Source organism: Petromyzon marinus, chromosome 31, assembly GCF_048934315.1.
Source record: "Petromyzon marinus isolate PM22_M1 ecotype Great Lakes invasive population chromosome 31, UKy_Petmar_22M1.pri1.0, whole genome shotgun sequence".
In the NCBI taxonomy this organism is placed as follows: Eukaryota; Metazoa; Chordata; class Hyperoartia; order Petromyzontiformes; family Petromyzontidae; genus Petromyzon; species Petromyzon marinus.
Window position 1 is genome coordinate 15,455,526 of NC_133697.1, and position 17,832 is coordinate 15,473,357.

Below are 17,832 nucleotides of genomic sequence, written 5' to 3' on the forward strand. Positions count from 1 at the left end.
TAACGGCTTCCGCTGATTACGCGCTTTACCGAGCCGACGAGCACCCAAGATAGCGCTTCATCTTTGGCAAGAGTGAAGGCGCCCGTCAAGGCCAAGTCGGTGAACGGGGAGGAGTTTGGAAATACTCTCCACTCACATTCCTTGCTTCACGTTTTTTTTTTATTCAGAATTGCATTCTCGAGAGAGGAGCTTTCTTTGTTTTGCACAAGTTAAAATATACGCCTGCGATGACTATTGCCTCTCCGGTTTGCTCATTAAATGATATTAGTCCCGTACCTCCGATTATCACGGTTGGCTATGTATGGTGCGAAAGAAGTGCAACATACGTACAAATGAACAGAAGCTGCAGTGACAATATGCTCTCGATTCTATGAGCAATTTCAGCTGTTTAAAGTCTGATAAGCTAAAGGGGCACAGGCAGTTCTACGATTGCAAACTTACATTTCAGACACTTCAATGGCGTGGGAGTGATCATGGGTATCAGCATGACGTGGATCTTGGGCAGAGTGCTAACCCATCAGGACTGTCACCCAGACAGAAAGCTTTTATCTACCTTTCTTGCACAAACCGCGGTGTCAAAGGTACTGAGAAGCACTGATTATATCATCCACGCAGGGATGGTGATAGTGCGTTGAGGTTAATGTTCGTGAAATTACCGACTCATTCAATAAATGAAGCCACATTTTCTTTTTAATAAAATTGCGGATAATTTCCGTCCTGTGTTGGCTGTGAAGTCTCCTAATGCGGGCGACTGCCCGCGGCGCGCTAAGATTTCACCAGTCCCTCTCCCTCCCAAGCCGGTGGGAGAAATTCCACATGAACGTGCCGGAGGCAAGTCCGTCCGTAGCTTGACCACGGTTGACTTTACACCAAGCAGAACTCTTGAGGTTGGCCCCACGAGTGGGTGAGGGGCGGCCCTCTCTGGGAGTTGACCCCTGGGGCCCTGCCCACTGCACAAGCCGGATGCTGTACACACGCTGTGGCGAGCTCCTCTGTGGCAGTGTCGCTGGTTTCTTAGTCAGAAATGTAAACACATTAAGATATATGTTCAGGCCATCGTGTTATATGTTCAGGTTATCTTATTAATGCATGACATACGACGTCGTAACGTACTCGTTTACCGTGCAGTGTGTTTGGTAGGAGTCTTGCGTGAGTGGGCCTGACGATCTCACTACGGCTCCCCCGCTTACTTCGGCTTACGATCACTTTTATCTTACAACATTTCGTTTTGTGCTGCAATCATTGCCTGCGGACTTAAGACAAATCTTACGATCGTTTGTCTGTACTCGGGCCTCGAGATGATGGGTACCGATTGAACAACAGCTGCAGCACGAGGAAGATGACAGAAGACGATGGTGTTTGGTTGACGACGAGGAGCATGATGCCGCTGGTGACATCAGCGTCGCGAGCGTGTCGCGCCAAATCCATCCTCTTATCCGTGATTATTGCGGATAATTTGCATGCGTAAGTTGTTATACGCATCATGAAAACACTCGTAAACCGAACTTCCCCGTGTTCTGCTTCGTCGTAAGTCATTCTATACTCGGGCGCCTAGATTGCCTCGTACAGCATCCCAGGCAGTGGCTACAGTTTGCCGCACACCTTTTCTCCGCGATGGGGTATCAACACTTCACCGCGGCTGATCCGTTCATTTCCGACAGGTGTGGCTTGTGTCGCTTTTACTTTGGCAACAAACTTTTGTTAATGAGTAGATATACATGCGCTGCTGCGCTGCCTTTCAAGTGACTCTCGCATTGCTGCGGTGTTTACACAATTTGGAGAACCGCGACATCCGATATTACATAACTCCGGCTGCCACCGATTTCCAATTGGCAGCCTGTCGATCTGTTGCCAAAGTGTGCGGGGTATTGGAGAGTTGGCCTGGACAAGGGAGTGGTGGTCATCTGTCCACGCCAGCCGCCGCTCCAGTCTGTGCCGTTCCCTCTGCGGCGTCACTTGCACCCTGACACACACCCGGCGTGAACGCGTTCGGGAGCGGCGGTGGTCAGCGCGATCGGGGAAACTCGCAAGCGGAAATACATTCCCAGCCATGGCCAACGTTGGTGGAGAATGGTATCTGAACCGGCCTGAGAGCCCCCCCCCCCCCCCCCCATAATCAATCAGCAATGGCCAGGGTGGTGAAGTATGGTCAAACAGCCCCTAAGACTGACACGGCGTGAGAAGGCCGTTGCCCAGCAGTGATAGAGCGCTGTACAATATTTTGTATTAACCCCAATTACACGACCCGTATGGCATGGGTAGACCCTTATTCAGCGTGTATTGACTAAAGAACCGTGCGTGCACACACGTCAGCTGGTGTACATGATGCAGCTGTATTACAATCGGGGTGCCGGGTCCCAAGCGGGAGGGTGAAGTTGGAGCGTGGGGACGACATGCAGCCATTGGCACTGCAGCCACAGGACGGAGGTGGGGAGATAAGCCAAGAGTTGGGCCCTAGATTCCCAACTTAATCATTAACAACATCATCAGCAGCAGCAGCGGGCGTGATTTATCCACTGCCGGATGAAGGCGTCCTCAAGCCGTGACCTTTTCTCACGGTCAGATTGCACTGGCCAGCTGATGTTAGCTGTGGTCAGGAATCGAACCCAGCTCATTGCTGAAATAAACGCGCGTTTTGAGTTTTAATGTCAATAAAATAAAACCCGAAATATCCTTCATGGGATTGCTTGAGTCTACATTAAGTAATCACTGCCATGTTTCCCTTTTAGGAAAAGAGACGTTTTGGTGTGAGTGGTCTTCTGCTTACCAATGAAGCCACAGGCGGAGTTTGACTTCTATATTTGGGAGGGGGGGGGGGGCGGGGTTCGCTTTGTCCCTCACTTTAGGAATCGCGGGTGCATATAATTAAAAATGTATCTTTAATTTTAAACTAGTGAAAATATATATTGATAATGGTGTATTGATACAGGTGTACAGTTTGGGGGGCGATGCCCCCCACAAACTCCACCCATGAATGAAGCACACACTTTCACGCAGCAGCAGAAGTCATCGTCACCGTCACACTGCCACTACCGCTGCTGCTGCTGCTGTGATGTTTGCCTGCCGCGCCGCGCTCAGCCGTGCGCCCCGCAAGCCCAGGCAGCTCTCCCTGGCGGTGTTCGCCTGCGGGCACCGCATCCACCAGTCGCGACTTCGTGAGAACCGCAGCCGCTTCTGAGGCTCGCGTGCCGCTTGCCGGTCGGGGCGCTACGCACGGATCCCGTCGGGAGCGCCGACGATCTCTGCGCCTGCAGAAGTCGAACTTGGCTCGCAAGTGTCACCGTGGTCAAGGTGGGAGTCCCAACGAGGTGACGGACTTCCCTCGCCGAAGGTTATTCACGCCGACGTTTGAAGATTGGCAGCGGGGTACTAACTGGGGCGGTGCGGCGTGGACGGTCGAGTCTCCGAATCCACCTCGGTCCAGACGGGACGGCGCTAAACGCACGCGCACACGGAACTCGCAGCAGCGGGGCACAACGGAGAGGAACGGGAAAAGTTGAACATATAAACTCCCGGCAGCATAGAGGCAGCATCCAGAGTGGGCTCTGGGCGTTGACGCTCCGTCTGCACTCGTGTTACCCACGGCCATTCCACGGATAACAGGAGTCGGCCGGAATTAGCGACAAGCCGCTGCTGTCATCCGCAGGTGTCCACGCGGATAAAACGAGTTTTATTATTAGCGGATACAAGGATCCACCAACACAGACCCCCCCCCACCCCCCATATAACTGCGGATCAGAGGCGTTCTCCACTGTGTTTCTGTAGCACTCCTGCACCATCGTTGCTCGTGCCGAGTGCTCGCCGTGTGGAATCTCCGTGAAGTCATCACAACACACTGCTTGCTGCCAGCTGCCTGCGCCGCGTGGCGTCGTGGACTGTGACAACGACGACGACGATGATGATGATGTCATGGTGGTGCTGGTGTTGTGTCCGTAGTGATGTGTCATCATCACCTCATCGTGCCGTTGCTGCCTTGCCACTTCAAGCTTCACAGCTGTTGTTGGGAACAGTCAAATTGACGTATTGGCGTCAGCTGATGTATGATCATTAAAATAAAATAGGGAATGTTTTGTGCAGTTAAAAGTAGTTTTAAACTCGCATTGTGTGATTTAAACATGACCGTTTAACCTATTTATGTAAATACACTTAATACAAGTTATTGGGCTTGGACAGGACACGTCACTCGAAGGGATGGTGGCTGCTGGCTAAGAGTTATGATGAAAGTGGCAGCCAATGAATGGAACGGGGGGATGGAGCGATAACATCAGTCTGTACGCAGATGCTCGGTGTGAATTATTGCATCGTACGATCATGCAGAGCCGGCAGCTATGGGAGAGAGGCCTTCATCCAGCAGTAGATTGAGCATCGATGCAGTATGAAGTTTGTTGCCTCAGGGCTTGGCTGGTGATGAGTGTCACAGTAAAAAAATATTCCAAAACGAACACTTTCTTGGCATTAATGTTTTATCTGAGAAACAGGATCCACGTTATATAGAAGAGAAAGGCCAATAGAGTCGTCATGGTAACAGTGGATACTTTTTTTAAATGACAAAATTGGGGTACCCCCCCCCCCCTTTCATTGCAACAGGATCTGGCGGCAACATCAATCGAGAGAGTTCGCCAGGGCCGCGGGTAGTCGCGCTACGGCACACAGGACGGCTGAGGCAATGCTCCAGATTATTCATAGAGTCTACACGTGCACTGTCGAAGGGTCACTGGAGTCTGACCTGGCTGTTTCTGCAGTCACGGCCGTTGAAACAACACACAGCGGTGTGCAGCACTGCGTGTGCACAACCTCTCAGCCTTATCCAGACCACCGGCTCAGAAGAACTGAACGTGTGGGCACGTTATAGTTGAGAACCACCGACTGGAAGAGGGAATGCGGCCGTCCCAGGAGTAGCGTCTCGAGTGACTGCGATGTTCCTTGATGGAACTTTATTAATCCACCGCTGGATGAAGGCCTCCCTACGCCCCGTGTTTGACCATATTTCACTGCGATGGTCAATGCAGGCTGATGAAGGAGAGGGCCCCCAGGCCCGGCTAAGTTGTTGCTCGGCATTGAACGTTGGCCGTGACCGGGAATCGGAGTCGGGTCGCTGGGTTCGTAGCACCATGCACTAACAACTTTGCCACCGCGCCAACTTGACTGTATAATTGGAAGTCTGTGTTTGTAGTGGTTATTAATATGTATTCGACCTGACATCATTAGCACCCGTCCATGCCAATTTGTGCGACGTCACAGACCAGGTGCGGAATTTTAATCTGACCTCACCTCGCGCCGACACGAGCTGCGGTCCGTACCGTGCGTTGTTCGGCACGATGTCCGACGTTTCACTCCACATGCTGGGGGCTTATTTGGGAGCTATTCACAGCACAGCCTCGTAGCACCTCCACGGCCGCCTCGCCTTTCTCCCCCCGTACCACGAGAGTCGTGGGGACGATGAACCGATCGCAGCTCCCACGCCCCAAGCAGTCTCCCCTGGCACAGCAGGAGCCCCCTGCCGTGACTCACCCTGGAGCTGCTGCAAACCGCATTGACGAGACGCCGCGTGCCGGAGGGGACCCGACGGCACGGAACAAATTCAGCCACAGCCCCTTTCCACTTGACTTCTATCACGTGGGGGACGGGCGTTGTACAAAGCTCACAGCGCACCACGGTTATTCATGGGCAGCGGTGGCGTCGTCGTTTGCGCGCTGTGCTCTGAACTCGGCAAGCTGCGTTCGATTCTCGGCTACGGCCAACACCGGTGGTGAGATGCTGGTGTGGAGGCCACCCCAGACCACACCTTCGGTAGCACGGTTGGCTACGTTCCGTGAAAAAGAAGTTCAACGTCCATAAATACAGTGTGTAGACTTCGCTGTAACAACCCTACTAACCGACGTGGCACGGGCAAGCCTTCATCCAGCAGTGGATTGATCAAGGGTTGTACATTATTCACTTTCGTGGGTGTTGTGTGAATGTGATGACAGTGTTCAGAGCAGCCAAGCAAATGGCTGTGCTGCTGAGCACAGGGCCTGGCAGTGTTGCGTGGCAATGATGGCGCTGGAATCGAGAGGTACAGTTTAGAGTTAAGCATTGTTACCGAAGCAGCTAAGAGTTCGGTGTTGACTATTGCCATCATCGGCAGGTTGTCCTTCCCTTTATCATCATCATCATCATCAATTCATCGTCGGCATCATTGTCTGAGCTCGGTGCCCATAAGAGGAATAATATACTCGAGGATAAAGGGAAGCTTCATGCCTGCAGATAATAAAGCCACAGGTAATGGGGGGTTTACTACATCATCATCGTCACCGTCATCTGTGAGCATAGCATTTACACTGTACATGATTCAAATTGGCCTCTGCGATTGGCTCACATTGCACGTGAAAAGGCAGAGGCAAACCGAATAATGAGGAAACCTGCTCATTAACCTCTGACAGGTAAATCCAGCGTAGTGGCACGTTCATGCTTTCATCCGTGATGATCGTGGCGTTGAAGGTGTCATTAGCGCCAACCTCACTGATGTCTAAGCGCATCGCAAACCCCAGCATTGCACAACTCCTAGACATGTTGTGGAAATGGATTGTAGTTTGTGTCCTAGGCAATTTTGGGTAACACCAACCGATACTCGTCCACTAGTTCTTTCAACTTTAGGCGTCAAGCGATGCACAGTGAAATCATCGTTTTGTGCGCAATCATTTTGCAGATGAGCGGGTGGTTATCTCTGAGAACAGGGTGAGACCTCCACTGATCTGCAGCTGCTGGTTGGAGAGAGGTTTTCTCCGATGGACGAGACTAGTTATGGAGTGACAGCCAAAGGAGGGAATGCTTTCGACAGGAAGAACACCGCAAAGGTTGAGCAATGAGGTCGGGTCACGGGCAGGTGCGAGATGAACGATGACGGTCGTGTGCGATGCCGACGGTCCCGGCGCTGCCTTTATCCAGCAGTGGATAGACCACGGCCGTCGATGACGACGGGCGGCGAACGCGACGAGTCGGCGCCTACGGCGCGTTGGCACCCCGCGGTGACGCCTCCCTGTGCCCCCCTGCGCGCGTGCAGACGAGCGCGAGGCCGTGCAGAAGAAGACGTTCACCAAGTGGGTGAACTCGCACCTGGCGCGCGTCTCCTGCCGCATCGGCGATCTCTACACGGACCTCCGCGATGGACGCATGCTCATCAAGCTGCTGGAGGTGCTCTCCGGGGAGACGCTGGTACGTCCTCGCGCTCGCCTTTACACGTCCATCGCCACCGCCTCCGCTGCTGCGCGCGCTCATCCCGACATCGTAGCGGCGCTGTCCAGCCGGACGCTGGTTACCCCGCACGGTCGCGAGAGATATTTTCCTCGACTTGAAGATCGTTAGACTTGTTACGCACCCTCCTCTTGCACACTAATCCGGACGCTCTGCCGTGTAACGGAGCACAAACTGCATCTGAGTGGCATTGGCCGTGTTAATTTGTTTTATATCACCGAAGCTCAGCGACGCTCGGCGTCCCCTCACCCGACGAAGCGGACTTGAGCGTCCCTGTCCGATCGACGGCATCGCAGCGCCGCCGCTTCCCAGCCACCGTGGGGGGCCTCGCGTTGCCACGGCTACCGTGGACCCGTGGCAGCACTCACCTGGCCCCCTACGGGAGGGCATTGGCGTTGGTGTTTTATTAATAACGCCGCTACTGGGGGGGGGGGGGTCGGGGATACACGGCTCGGTTCAACGCGGTCCAACGCAATTTGGGTTTATGTAGCGGTGTGAAAATGTGACAGCCGCATCTCGAGATGCTGTATGAAAAAAACGGTTTGGTTTTTAATCGTTCGTCACTGATTTTCGTAATAAAAAGAGAGTTCAAATCCTGCGATTAACTCAACCGTACTTGCGATTTTAATGTAATTAAGATCAGTTTACATTCTGGTCAGCTAATTGAACCGTGTATAATGATCCTGTTACGATCATACAAGGGCTAAAAAAAAGTATTTTCACTTGTTTTGGCGGAGTGTAGCAGAGGCTCCGTCCTAAATGTAAACTTGGCCTGTGGATCGTTGCGATGATTCCAGGACGTCTCCCCGTTTCCTTTGTTACTTCCATGCACAGGAGAGGCGTTTTACTCCAATAGCAATAAATCCTGACCTCCAAACTCTGGGCGTGCAAGCTTCCACAGGGACGTGAGTTCCACCCAGGGATACTCCGCTCGCACCGAGCGTACCTTGAATCTGTGTGGCGTGGCCCAAACGCCGCGCACTTAGAGTGGATCCTCTTGAAAACGAGTCTTGAGACTCGGGGAGGCGCTCATAAAGGGGTCACTGTAGTCTGTCAAGTGGAATGTCAATATGTCTTGCTGTAGGCGACTGGACATGTGATGGTGGTATGTCACTTTAAATTGTGGGTGTGGGGCATTCTCTGTCTCTGGCCAACGATACCCGTGCTTTCCCTCCCTCCCACCTCACCCCACCCACCTGACCCCACCCATCTACCCTTCACGGCAGTGTTCTTTGTTTGATTTCATCTCAAGGTGAGCCACATATATTTATTATCCACACAAGGGATTCCGCCAATTATCATGGCTAATCCTGGCCGCCCTGTTCAGACGCACGTGCGTCCATGTATACGCACTGAAACACCCGAACGAACGTTCCACCTGTGCAGTCGTGGAAGTACAGTTTACCTGTTATACCTGTTTGCTGGAAGAGGGATCATGTGCCCCGGGGGATCCGTGGATTTTCACACCATCTGGAAAAGCAATTTCAGCTGTCCACAAGTCAGAGCAGGCACAGCGCACTCGCAGACAGCCGTCGTGTCCAAGCTGATGGCACCCACCAATCGTCCCGCCTCCGATTACCACGGTTGGCTACGTACGTTCAACATACACACACATATTCAACATACACACACATTCAACAATGAGTCATGTTAATACACTGCACGGAGGACGCTGCCGTGGGGTGATGGTCAGCACATGGAACATGCAATCCAGAGGTCAGAGGTCAGATTCGCGGGTTTTTCTTAAACGAACCCACAACTCCGCCTGTCCACCCAGCGGTGTTATGGGTTCACCACAGGGAGGCCGCGTGCGCTCGGGTTAAGTGTGGGTACTGAGACGTCTTCCAAGACATCTGGCCATCATCGGAGAGTAGGCCAAGTATTACTTCGAGGGGCCTTATAGAGGAGGCCCCTTTCACCAGCCGCGGTGTGAGCGAGCAGTTGCAGGGCTGCACCTTTGCCAAAGCTCACGGCGCGAGGTGCCACATGGCGTCCTCCAGCACGACCTTTGTCTGATGGTGATGATTATGAAAATTATCACCATCATCATGATTCCTGCTTTATTTGTTCTGCCTGTATACCATCCATAACCAGAGATCTCACACTAAGTGAAAAAAAAACACATTGGAGAAATCTCGAGAAAATGTCACGGGGTTATTGACCGCCGTCGCCCCCTGTGCACCGATTCTACGTTCCTGTGAGCGCAGAGAATGTTGGCAAGGTGCCGATTTAGTTTTTCCCTGTGCAAAAATGACTTGCTCGAGCGTTCCAGTCGAGCCTCCTCAAACACTGGAGACGATCCGTCGACGTTGCTTGGGACGAGCGGAAGGTGTCGGCGATGAGCGGAAGGTGTCGGTGTCGCGAGCGTGCTCGCCTGCGGCTACAGCGAGAATGGTGGTGGTGGTGGTGGTGCATCGTGCACGGGAGAGCAGCGCGGCACCGCACGCGAGACGCTCGCACACCGACGCGTCGCGCACAATGGACGGTGTTTTTGTGGGTTCGTGCGGGTTCGTGCGGAGGAAGAGTGGGGTGGGGGCAAGGGCATGGGTGATGGGGGGGGGGGGGCAAGGGCATGGGTGATGGGGGGGGGGCAAGGGCGTGGGTGATGGGGGGGGCAAGGGCATGGGTGATGGGGGGGGCATTCATCCGCTCGCTCACGAGGCCTGGAACGGTGCTGGTCCTCGCGCGCGACGTACAGTGTATTACAGAGTTGTGTTACACGCAGGCCGCGGGGTGAACTGTTGCATAGTTGCAATGAAAAGCACCGCCGCGGTAATGCGACACGCTGAGAGGTGAGAGCGATAAATAGAACAACAAAGGGGGGCGAGCAGGTTTCTGCAATCTGCGGACGGATCCACACGTGCAGCAAGAAGGGTCTCTGCCTTTTGTCGGCTGTCGCGTATCAAACCCAAGCGCCGCTGGCCACGGCGCCGGCATCGCCGAAGCCGGAGCCCACGGGAGCCTTGCCTGAGCTTGCAGCTCAGCGCGAGAAGAGCCTCGCGTGACGCCTTCAGCGTCTCCCCCCGTTGCTTGAGGCGACTGCGGGGAACGCGCGAGGCTCCCAGCCCCTCCCTCTCTCTGGAGGGGTAATTTGGCCAAATCGCTGCGTGAGAAGTGCGAGAGGAGGTAACGATGCCTCCTGGGCACGGAGCGATCCTTCTCCGATGTTTACGCTCGCGGTGCAAAAGCCGAGTCCTCGTCTCACGTCACATGTTTTACAAAGTACTGAATTAAGTGCGATTTTCTTTTTACAATTCAATGCACATTTCACCTACAAACTAATGGAGCAAACAAGACAGAACATACGAGGCAGACGGTACCCGAAAGGCAGACCACAATGACAAGAGCGAATCGATTCTTGAATCAAATTGGAGACCTCAAATCTTGTGAGTCCCTCGTGAATGGGGTCTCACGCCCAGGCTAACCAATCTCACGCCGCCCGCCCGGCCAACCACTCTCAGGCTTCAGCCAAGCCGCCGAGGTGCCCATTAAACCGCCACAAGTGGTTGCTCGGCGTGTCCGCTCATCGTTGTACATTACTGCTACGCTGCCGCGGGCAGCGCGAGATGAACAGCGTCGCCGCGCTCACCTGCGGTTCGGTCCGGGAGCGCTCGCGTCACAAGACACTTTTCCCGTGAGCAACTCCCATCGCTCGCACGCGTGGGTGGCCAGCACCTGGAGCCCGGGTAGACGAGCGTAACCAAGGAGCGTAACCAAGGAGCGTAACCAAGGAGCGTAACCAAGGAGCATAACCAGGAGCGTAATCAGGAACGTAACCATGGAGCGTAACCAAGGAGCATAACCAAGGAGCGTAACCAAGGAGCGTAACCAAGGAGCGTAACCAGGAGCGTAATCAGGAACGTAACCATGGAGCGTAACCAAGGAGCGTAACCAAGGAGTGTAACCAAGGAGCGTAACCAGGAGCGTAACCCAGAGCGTAACCAATGAGCGTAACCAAGGAGCGTAACAAGGAGCGTAACCAGGAACGTAACCATGGAGCGTAACCAAGGAGCGTAACCAAGGAGTGTAACAAGGAGCGTAACCAGGAACGTAACCATGGAGCGTAACCAAGGAGCGTAACCAAGGAGCGTAACCAAGGAGCGTAGCCAGGAACACAAACCTGTCAACCCCTTATCAGTGCTCTACCTTGTTACAGACCAATTCAGACCTTATTGGTCACCCTGTGCCCCTTATAAATCTCAACGTTCATCCTGTAAAGTCCCATCACCAGGGAGAAACACGAACAAATAGACACGGTTTTTTTGCGCATATTGAAACTGCTCTACGCCGTATGGACCTGAAAACTCAATTTCCCTGTACAAGAATACAGCTAAAGCGTATGGGTTGACAGGTGTGAGGAGCGTAACCAGGTGCATGACACAAGGCAGCTCCTTAGCTTTCGCCTCGTTTTACTACAGTAATAAATGTGCACGCGGCTGTACCGCGCGAGGAAGTTCCCGGCACGTGGAGCAAAACGTCGGACGTCGCGCCGAACAACGCGCGGTCCGTACGGTCCAACCGGAATGCGCAACCGGAGAGCCGTGCGTCACGACCGCGGCCGTCCCTGAGGCCTCTTCCACCGCTTCGCTGTGCCCTCAGCCCAAGCCGACGCGTGGCAAGATGCGCATCCACTGTCTGGAGAACGTGGACAAGGCGCTGCAGTTCCTCAAAGAGCAGAAGGTGCACCTGGAGAACATGGGCTCGCACGACATCGTCGATGGCAACCACCGCCTCATCCTGGGCCTCATCTGGACCATCATCCTGCGATTCCAGGTATCGGCATCGCTACCCAGCAACCAGTCAACGCAGGCCGAGTCTGTCTGGGCCAGCGACCCAAACAATAATTCCACATCCTACAACGCGCCACGTCTGCTATACAGCTCGCTCTGCTTGTGTTTGTGGGATGGTCAGGAACGCATCTCTCTTTGTTTCGGACCGATCCGAATGTTTGGTGCCGCAGCAAGCGACTTCACTTTCACGGCATCATCTCCCTGACCGTCCCAAAGTAACTCGCTTGTGCGGCGGGCTGACCTGTGACCCTCTTCGGATTAGGAGCGAGCGAGGTTTATCCACAGCACTTCGTGGATTAAAAAAATAATAACAAATATTGAGTTAAATTTAAAAGGTGAAAATGCAACCCACATCCCGCGCCATGGGGAATTGGTATCAGCAGTTGTGTTGCTAAAGTAATTATGTTGCAAGTGTTCTTACAAAGACGTAATTTTCACCAGATTACCTGACACAACATCTCCAGGTATTCCCAGCCGGCACACGGCACCCCCTCGCTACGTGGCAGAGTGGTTGTGTTGGAGCAACATCCACTGCACCGCTGCCAGGCCGGTGTGACAACGTGGCGTGCTCGCTGCCTCCGCGTCGTCTGGCGTGCGGGGTCTAGCAGGCTGCTGTGAATGTTGGTGGCAGTGTTGGTGGCATGTGTCATGAGTGTTGGAGCTGTGCAGGATTTGTGGGAAGTTGGCAAATTGCTTTTGAGTCTCCGAGTGGGCAATGCACTCTGGGAGGCTCGCGTGCCTTGTCAAGGATAGATGTTCGCTGCTTCGCTATGGGATTATTTGTTTAAAGCAGTTAAAATAAAGTCAAACTCATAAGTACACGAGGTATTTGTGCCATTACAGTCACGCAAAACGATCACAAAGGAGCTATGCATCTCCGACATAGACGGCAGTAATGAAGCACTGGAGGGTGATGTTGCTCTGGCTTGCCCAATTGAGTAATTTGCAGGAGTTTTTTCATTTTTGAATCTTGATATCTGCACACATAGCCTACCATAATTTTAATAAAGTAACAGGGTTTTTCAATGTCCACTGCGATGCAGACTTGCAGTGTCTCTCTCTATATTTTAGGAAGCATTGTATTCCCTTGTATTTAATGTGGCCGAGTTGGTGTCCTGTTAAGTGCCTCATCGTTCCGCTGCACAGATCCAGGACATCAGCGTGCAGACGGAGGACAGCAAGGAGACCCGCTCTGCCAAGGACGCGCTGCTGCTATGGTGCCAGATGAAGACGGCGGGGTGAGTGAGGAGGCCGCCTTCTCCCCTCCGGCCCCTGCGCGACATCATCTCCTCGTTGCTTGGTTGTTTTATTTATTTATTTTATCTTGATGCCATTGGGAGCATTTGTGTCGATGCTCATTGACGTTCGATGTTGTTTTCAGCTACCCCAATGTGAACGTCCACAACTTCACGACCAGCTGGAGGGACGGTCTGGCTTTCAACGCCGTCATCCACAAGCACCGGTAGGGCGCCCTCAGTGGCACGCGGCGTTTGGCGGCTCCATCGATACGCCACGGACAGCTTCCCTCATTTTCCCCCGTTTTGTTTGTTAGCACTCAGAGCAAATTGGCCATTGTAGAGACGTGAACGCACTTCCCTCGGATGTTTCCATTCGCGGGCTGCCCTCCCGAATCCATAGTTGTACTCCGCTTCTGTGTTCCCGCGTCTGTGCGTTGCCCCGCCCTCCCCAACCCGCACGGTCAGACAACCCCCACGAGCCGCACGTTGCGTGTGGATGGCCCTCATCCAGCGGTGGATTGAGATTGGGCTGTGCTTGTGTTGATGAATGGCCTCCATTGAGGCCGAGGCTTGGCTTGGGGCGCGGTGTAACCGGAGACGCCATTCAGCTGCGTGTCCTCGCTCCTCAGTAGGAACCATTCGCACCGAAATGTCCCCAAGCTGATCGCCGGGTAGATGGCAGAAAGGTGACAAGGGGCACAATGTGAGGAGGGTGACAAGCGGAGTATTTTTATCCCTGATAGTGCATTGTCTTTGTGCTGTTCGCTTTTTGGCGTTCTCTGGTTTCAATGACGATGCGTATATATTGAGAGCATATGTTTGCATGTTCACCACAGGTATGTGTGGTTAATGCAGACATAATTCCTTGCAAAAGGTTTATATTTTGTGTTTGAACATCTTAACGCCTGTTTTATTGCCAGAAAGGGTAAAACCTGTTCTTACTTTTTCATACTTTGATATTGGCAAGAAAGGTCCCATTTTACTTTTATCCCCTCCGTGCAATGAAAGATTGTCACACAAACCCGTCCTGCGGCACGGTTTGTAACGTTTGATTGTGAAACCTTCCCACCCCAGCCCCCCCAGCCCCCCCCCAACCCTCCCAACCCCCCCCAACCCCCCCAACCCCCCTAACCCCCCTAACCCCCCTAACCCCCCTCCGCCCTCCCCCACACACGATGATCGTCCAAGATGTCAGTGCCTTCATACGCGGCGTGATCCATTGATGCGCCATTCATTTCTAATGACCCTCTGACTCTCTTCTCAACAGGGCATTAAACACTGTGTTGGGAAAACCCACGGCACCGCATCTTGTTCAGGGGTTTTACCTCTTCAGGGTTTTATTTCGTTTCATTCGTCAAGGATTCGTTAAGGGTTGGGTTTATTTCCTGTTGAGCGCTGTGAGGCGTGAATGGCGCTGCGTGAAATAAAGAGCTGTAGTTCGGAGCGCCGTGGCCGGAGCTGTCTGTGATGATCGCTCGTGTCGATCGGCCGCCCCTACGCTGACGACCGCGCTCATGAGTGCCATCGGCGACAGTCTGCCGAGCTTGCGACCATAACGACCACGACGCTGCTGCCGCCCTCGCCCCGCAGGCCGGACCTGGTGGACTTCGAGAAGCTGAAGAAGTCGAACGCGCAGCACAACCTGCAGCACGCGTTCAACGCGGCCGAGCAGCACCTGGGGGTCACCAAACTGCTCGACCCCGAAGGTGAGGAGGAGCGCGGTTGAAGGATGCGTTCAGGATGTCCGGGTCTGATGATCGGACTGATGGCGATATGGATTGAGATGTCACCTGGTTGAGCTCGGGTCGCTGTACGTTGAACTTCTTTTGCGCCGTACGTAGCCGACCGTGCTAATCGACACTGGCCTGTGTCGGATCATCTAATTGGATAAGAAGGCGTTGCTGTGTGTCTGCGATGGGAGAAATCCGTCCGTGTTTACGTTTGCGCGCGAACGTTTTCGGCGGCAGATGTGAGCGTGGACCAGCCGGACGAGAAGTCCATCATCACCTACGTGGTCTCCTTCTACCACTACTTCTCCAAGATGAAGGCCCTGGCCGTCGAGGGCAAGCGCATCGGGAAGGTGAGGAGACCTCCCCGCGTCCCTCCGCTCCGCTGCACGACCGAGCTTGCTCGGCGCCGACTCGGGTGGCACCGAGTCGTTTTTCCACTGCAGAACCGGAACACCTAATGCCGTGAGCATCGTTAGCCTCAACCCCCGGCCCCGCTTGAAGCCAGTGAATCGTGAGGGTCCCGTGCTGGCTCGTCCCGGCTGTGCCAGCAGAAAAGGGGAATTGTTTGTAGTTAAGTCGGAGCAGCACGGTGACCGCGCGCACCTCTCGGAGCAACCGACGTCCCTGATAGCGGGGACGCCCCGGGAGACGATCGCGGAGGTCGAGCGTCGTCTTGTCGCGTTGGCCGTGGCGCGCAGGTGCTGGACAGCGCCATCGAGGCGGACCGCATGGTGGAGCGCTACGAGTCGCTGGCCTCAGAGCTCCTCGAGTGGATCGGCCGCACCATCACGGCGCTCAACAGCCGCGACTTCCCCAACTCACTCGTGGGCGTGCAGCAGCAGCTGCACGCCTTCAGCAGCTACCGCACCGTCGAGAAACCGCCCAAGTGAGAGTCGCACGTGTGCACGTGCACACACGCACACAAATAGGAGAATAGACACACGCAAGCCAGCGTACATAAAGACCCCCCAGAGAAGCCTGTAAAACAGACTGTTGGGGCAAGTGCTGTTAGCGAGCAGCACCTATGAAGGCCGCCACGGCACACGAGGGGGTGGGTGGCCAAAAAATCGCCCGGCTGCCTTTGTCTCTCCAGTGGCGATGTTTAGACACTGCGCCAGGTACTTATTTGGCCCAGGACTGGTTCAGATAATCGTCACTGGTGTTGGCTGTGAGCGGGAATCGAACTCGGGTCGTCGGGTTCGTAGCGCAGCATAGCGCTAACCACTACACTACTGCTTCCCCAGCGTACACACACACACGCTCACAGACGTACGCGTATGGCAGCCATTGTATGTATACACACAACGCTGGACGGGAGGTGATGCGAATTCATCGGCATCATCATCATCGGCCGCGCCGTGCTCCACGTGACTTGCAGGGGGTTTCCCGCCTTCACGGGGCGGGACTGCACCATTCACATTTGCCGGAGACGGCGACGGATCTGCTGGAACGTTTCGGGAGTTGTTTTGTGACCGCGCGTGCCCCTCTCTCCAGGTTCACGGAGAAAGGAAACCTGGAGGTTCTGCTCTTCACCATCCAGAGCAAGATGAGGGCCAACAACCAGAAGGTGTACACGCCGCGCGAGGGGAAGCTCGTGGCGGAGATCAACAGGGTATGTGCGTGTGGACGTGTAAGCATGTTGATGGGGTGAGGGGAGCGCCTCCTTCGCAACCGCAGAAGGAGACGGTGAACTCGGACCTCTCTTGCACGCGCGCGCGCTGACTCGGCACGTTTGAAACCGATACAAAACACGAGCGACTCCGCATTGGCAGTGGCGCACACAAGCACAGATCGCAACATTGAAGGCATTCGTCTGTAACGTTGCCCTGTAAAGGAACGATGTTTAACAGGCGACGTTGCAGAAACACCGGGCCTTCTGCTTTCACATCGTGGATCCAGCTTTTATGCGACGAGCCCCGGTTTCCCCAGCTCCTTGTGATTAAATGAAGACGCTCGCGACCAATCGGCGTGCTATGAGAAACGTCTTTTCCACTGATTTTTGGAAGAAATGGCCGCATTTATGGATGGATTCGCTGATTTTCTCCGAATTTAGCGAAAGTGGTCGTTATCATTGAACCAACGTGACTTTTGCCGGATCTACGCGCGACCGCACCTCAAATCGTGGCCTTGTTTTAGCGAGAAAAAGCAGTCGGCCAGAGGCGGGGGATACACATGAAGGTTTTTAACTTGGATATGAACAGGGGTAGGGAATTAGCAGCATTGATGGACAGTGGAACGGAGTTCTAGACTATTGAGCGACCTCCAACTAAAGCAAAAGTTTGACTGGGGAGCTTTCATTGCTGGAGCAGAGAGTTCCCTGGAGAGGGGGGCGTGTGGGGTGGTAGAGTTGGATGAGAAGGGAGAGGCAGGCATGGGCTCACTAACAGCACTTGCGCTCACGGTCTGTACGGCCACACGCGGGGTGGGAACTCGGCCACTGTGCGTGTGTGCGCGTGCGTGAACGTGTGCGTGTGTGAACGTGCGTGTGTGTGAACGTGCGCGTGTGTGTGTCCGCGTGTGTGTGTGTGCGCGTGTGTGTGTGCGTGTGTGTGCGCGCGTGTGCGTGGGTGTGCGTGCGTGTGTGTGCGCGCGTGTGCGTGTGTGCGCCGCTCGCAGGCCTGGGAGCGGCTGGAGAAGGCGGAGCACGGGCGCGAGCTGGCGCTGCGTGACGAGCTCATCCGCCAGGAGAAACTGGAGCAGCTGGCGCGCCGCTTCGACCGCAAGGCGGCGATGCGCGAGACCTGGCTGGCGGAGAACCAGCGGCTCGTCATGCAGGCAAGGCCACCCACCCCCCCCCCCCCCCCATTCACAGGCCCCAAGGCCCAGCAGCACACCGAGCGG

At 54.5% G+C, this 17,832-nt stretch overlaps 1 protein-coding gene across 3 annotated transcripts in view; it reads left to right on the forward strand.

Moving 5' to 3' along the window:
• LOC116947907 (spectrin beta chain, non-erythrocytic 1-like) overlaps positions 1-17,832 on the forward strand; it is an 85,308-nt gene that overhangs the window by 35,305 nt on the left and 32,171 nt on the right. For all 3 annotated transcript variants that reach the window (XM_032964201.2, XM_032964200.2, XM_032964203.2), the window contains 9 exons: positions 7,043-7,194; positions 11,833-12,006; positions 13,170-13,261; positions 13,405-13,485; positions 14,852-14,967; positions 15,229-15,341; positions 15,690-15,877; positions 16,486-16,603; positions 17,608-17,766. In XM_032964201.2, coding sequence (XP_032820092.1) covers positions 7,043-7,194; positions 11,833-12,006; positions 13,170-13,261; positions 13,405-13,485; positions 14,852-14,967; positions 15,229-15,341; positions 15,690-15,877; positions 16,486-16,603; positions 17,608-17,766 — 1,193 coding nt within the window. The remainder of the gene's footprint in view (positions 1-7,042; positions 7,195-11,832; positions 12,007-13,169; positions 13,262-13,404; positions 13,486-14,851; positions 14,968-15,228; positions 15,342-15,689; positions 15,878-16,485; positions 16,604-17,607; positions 17,767-17,832) is intronic.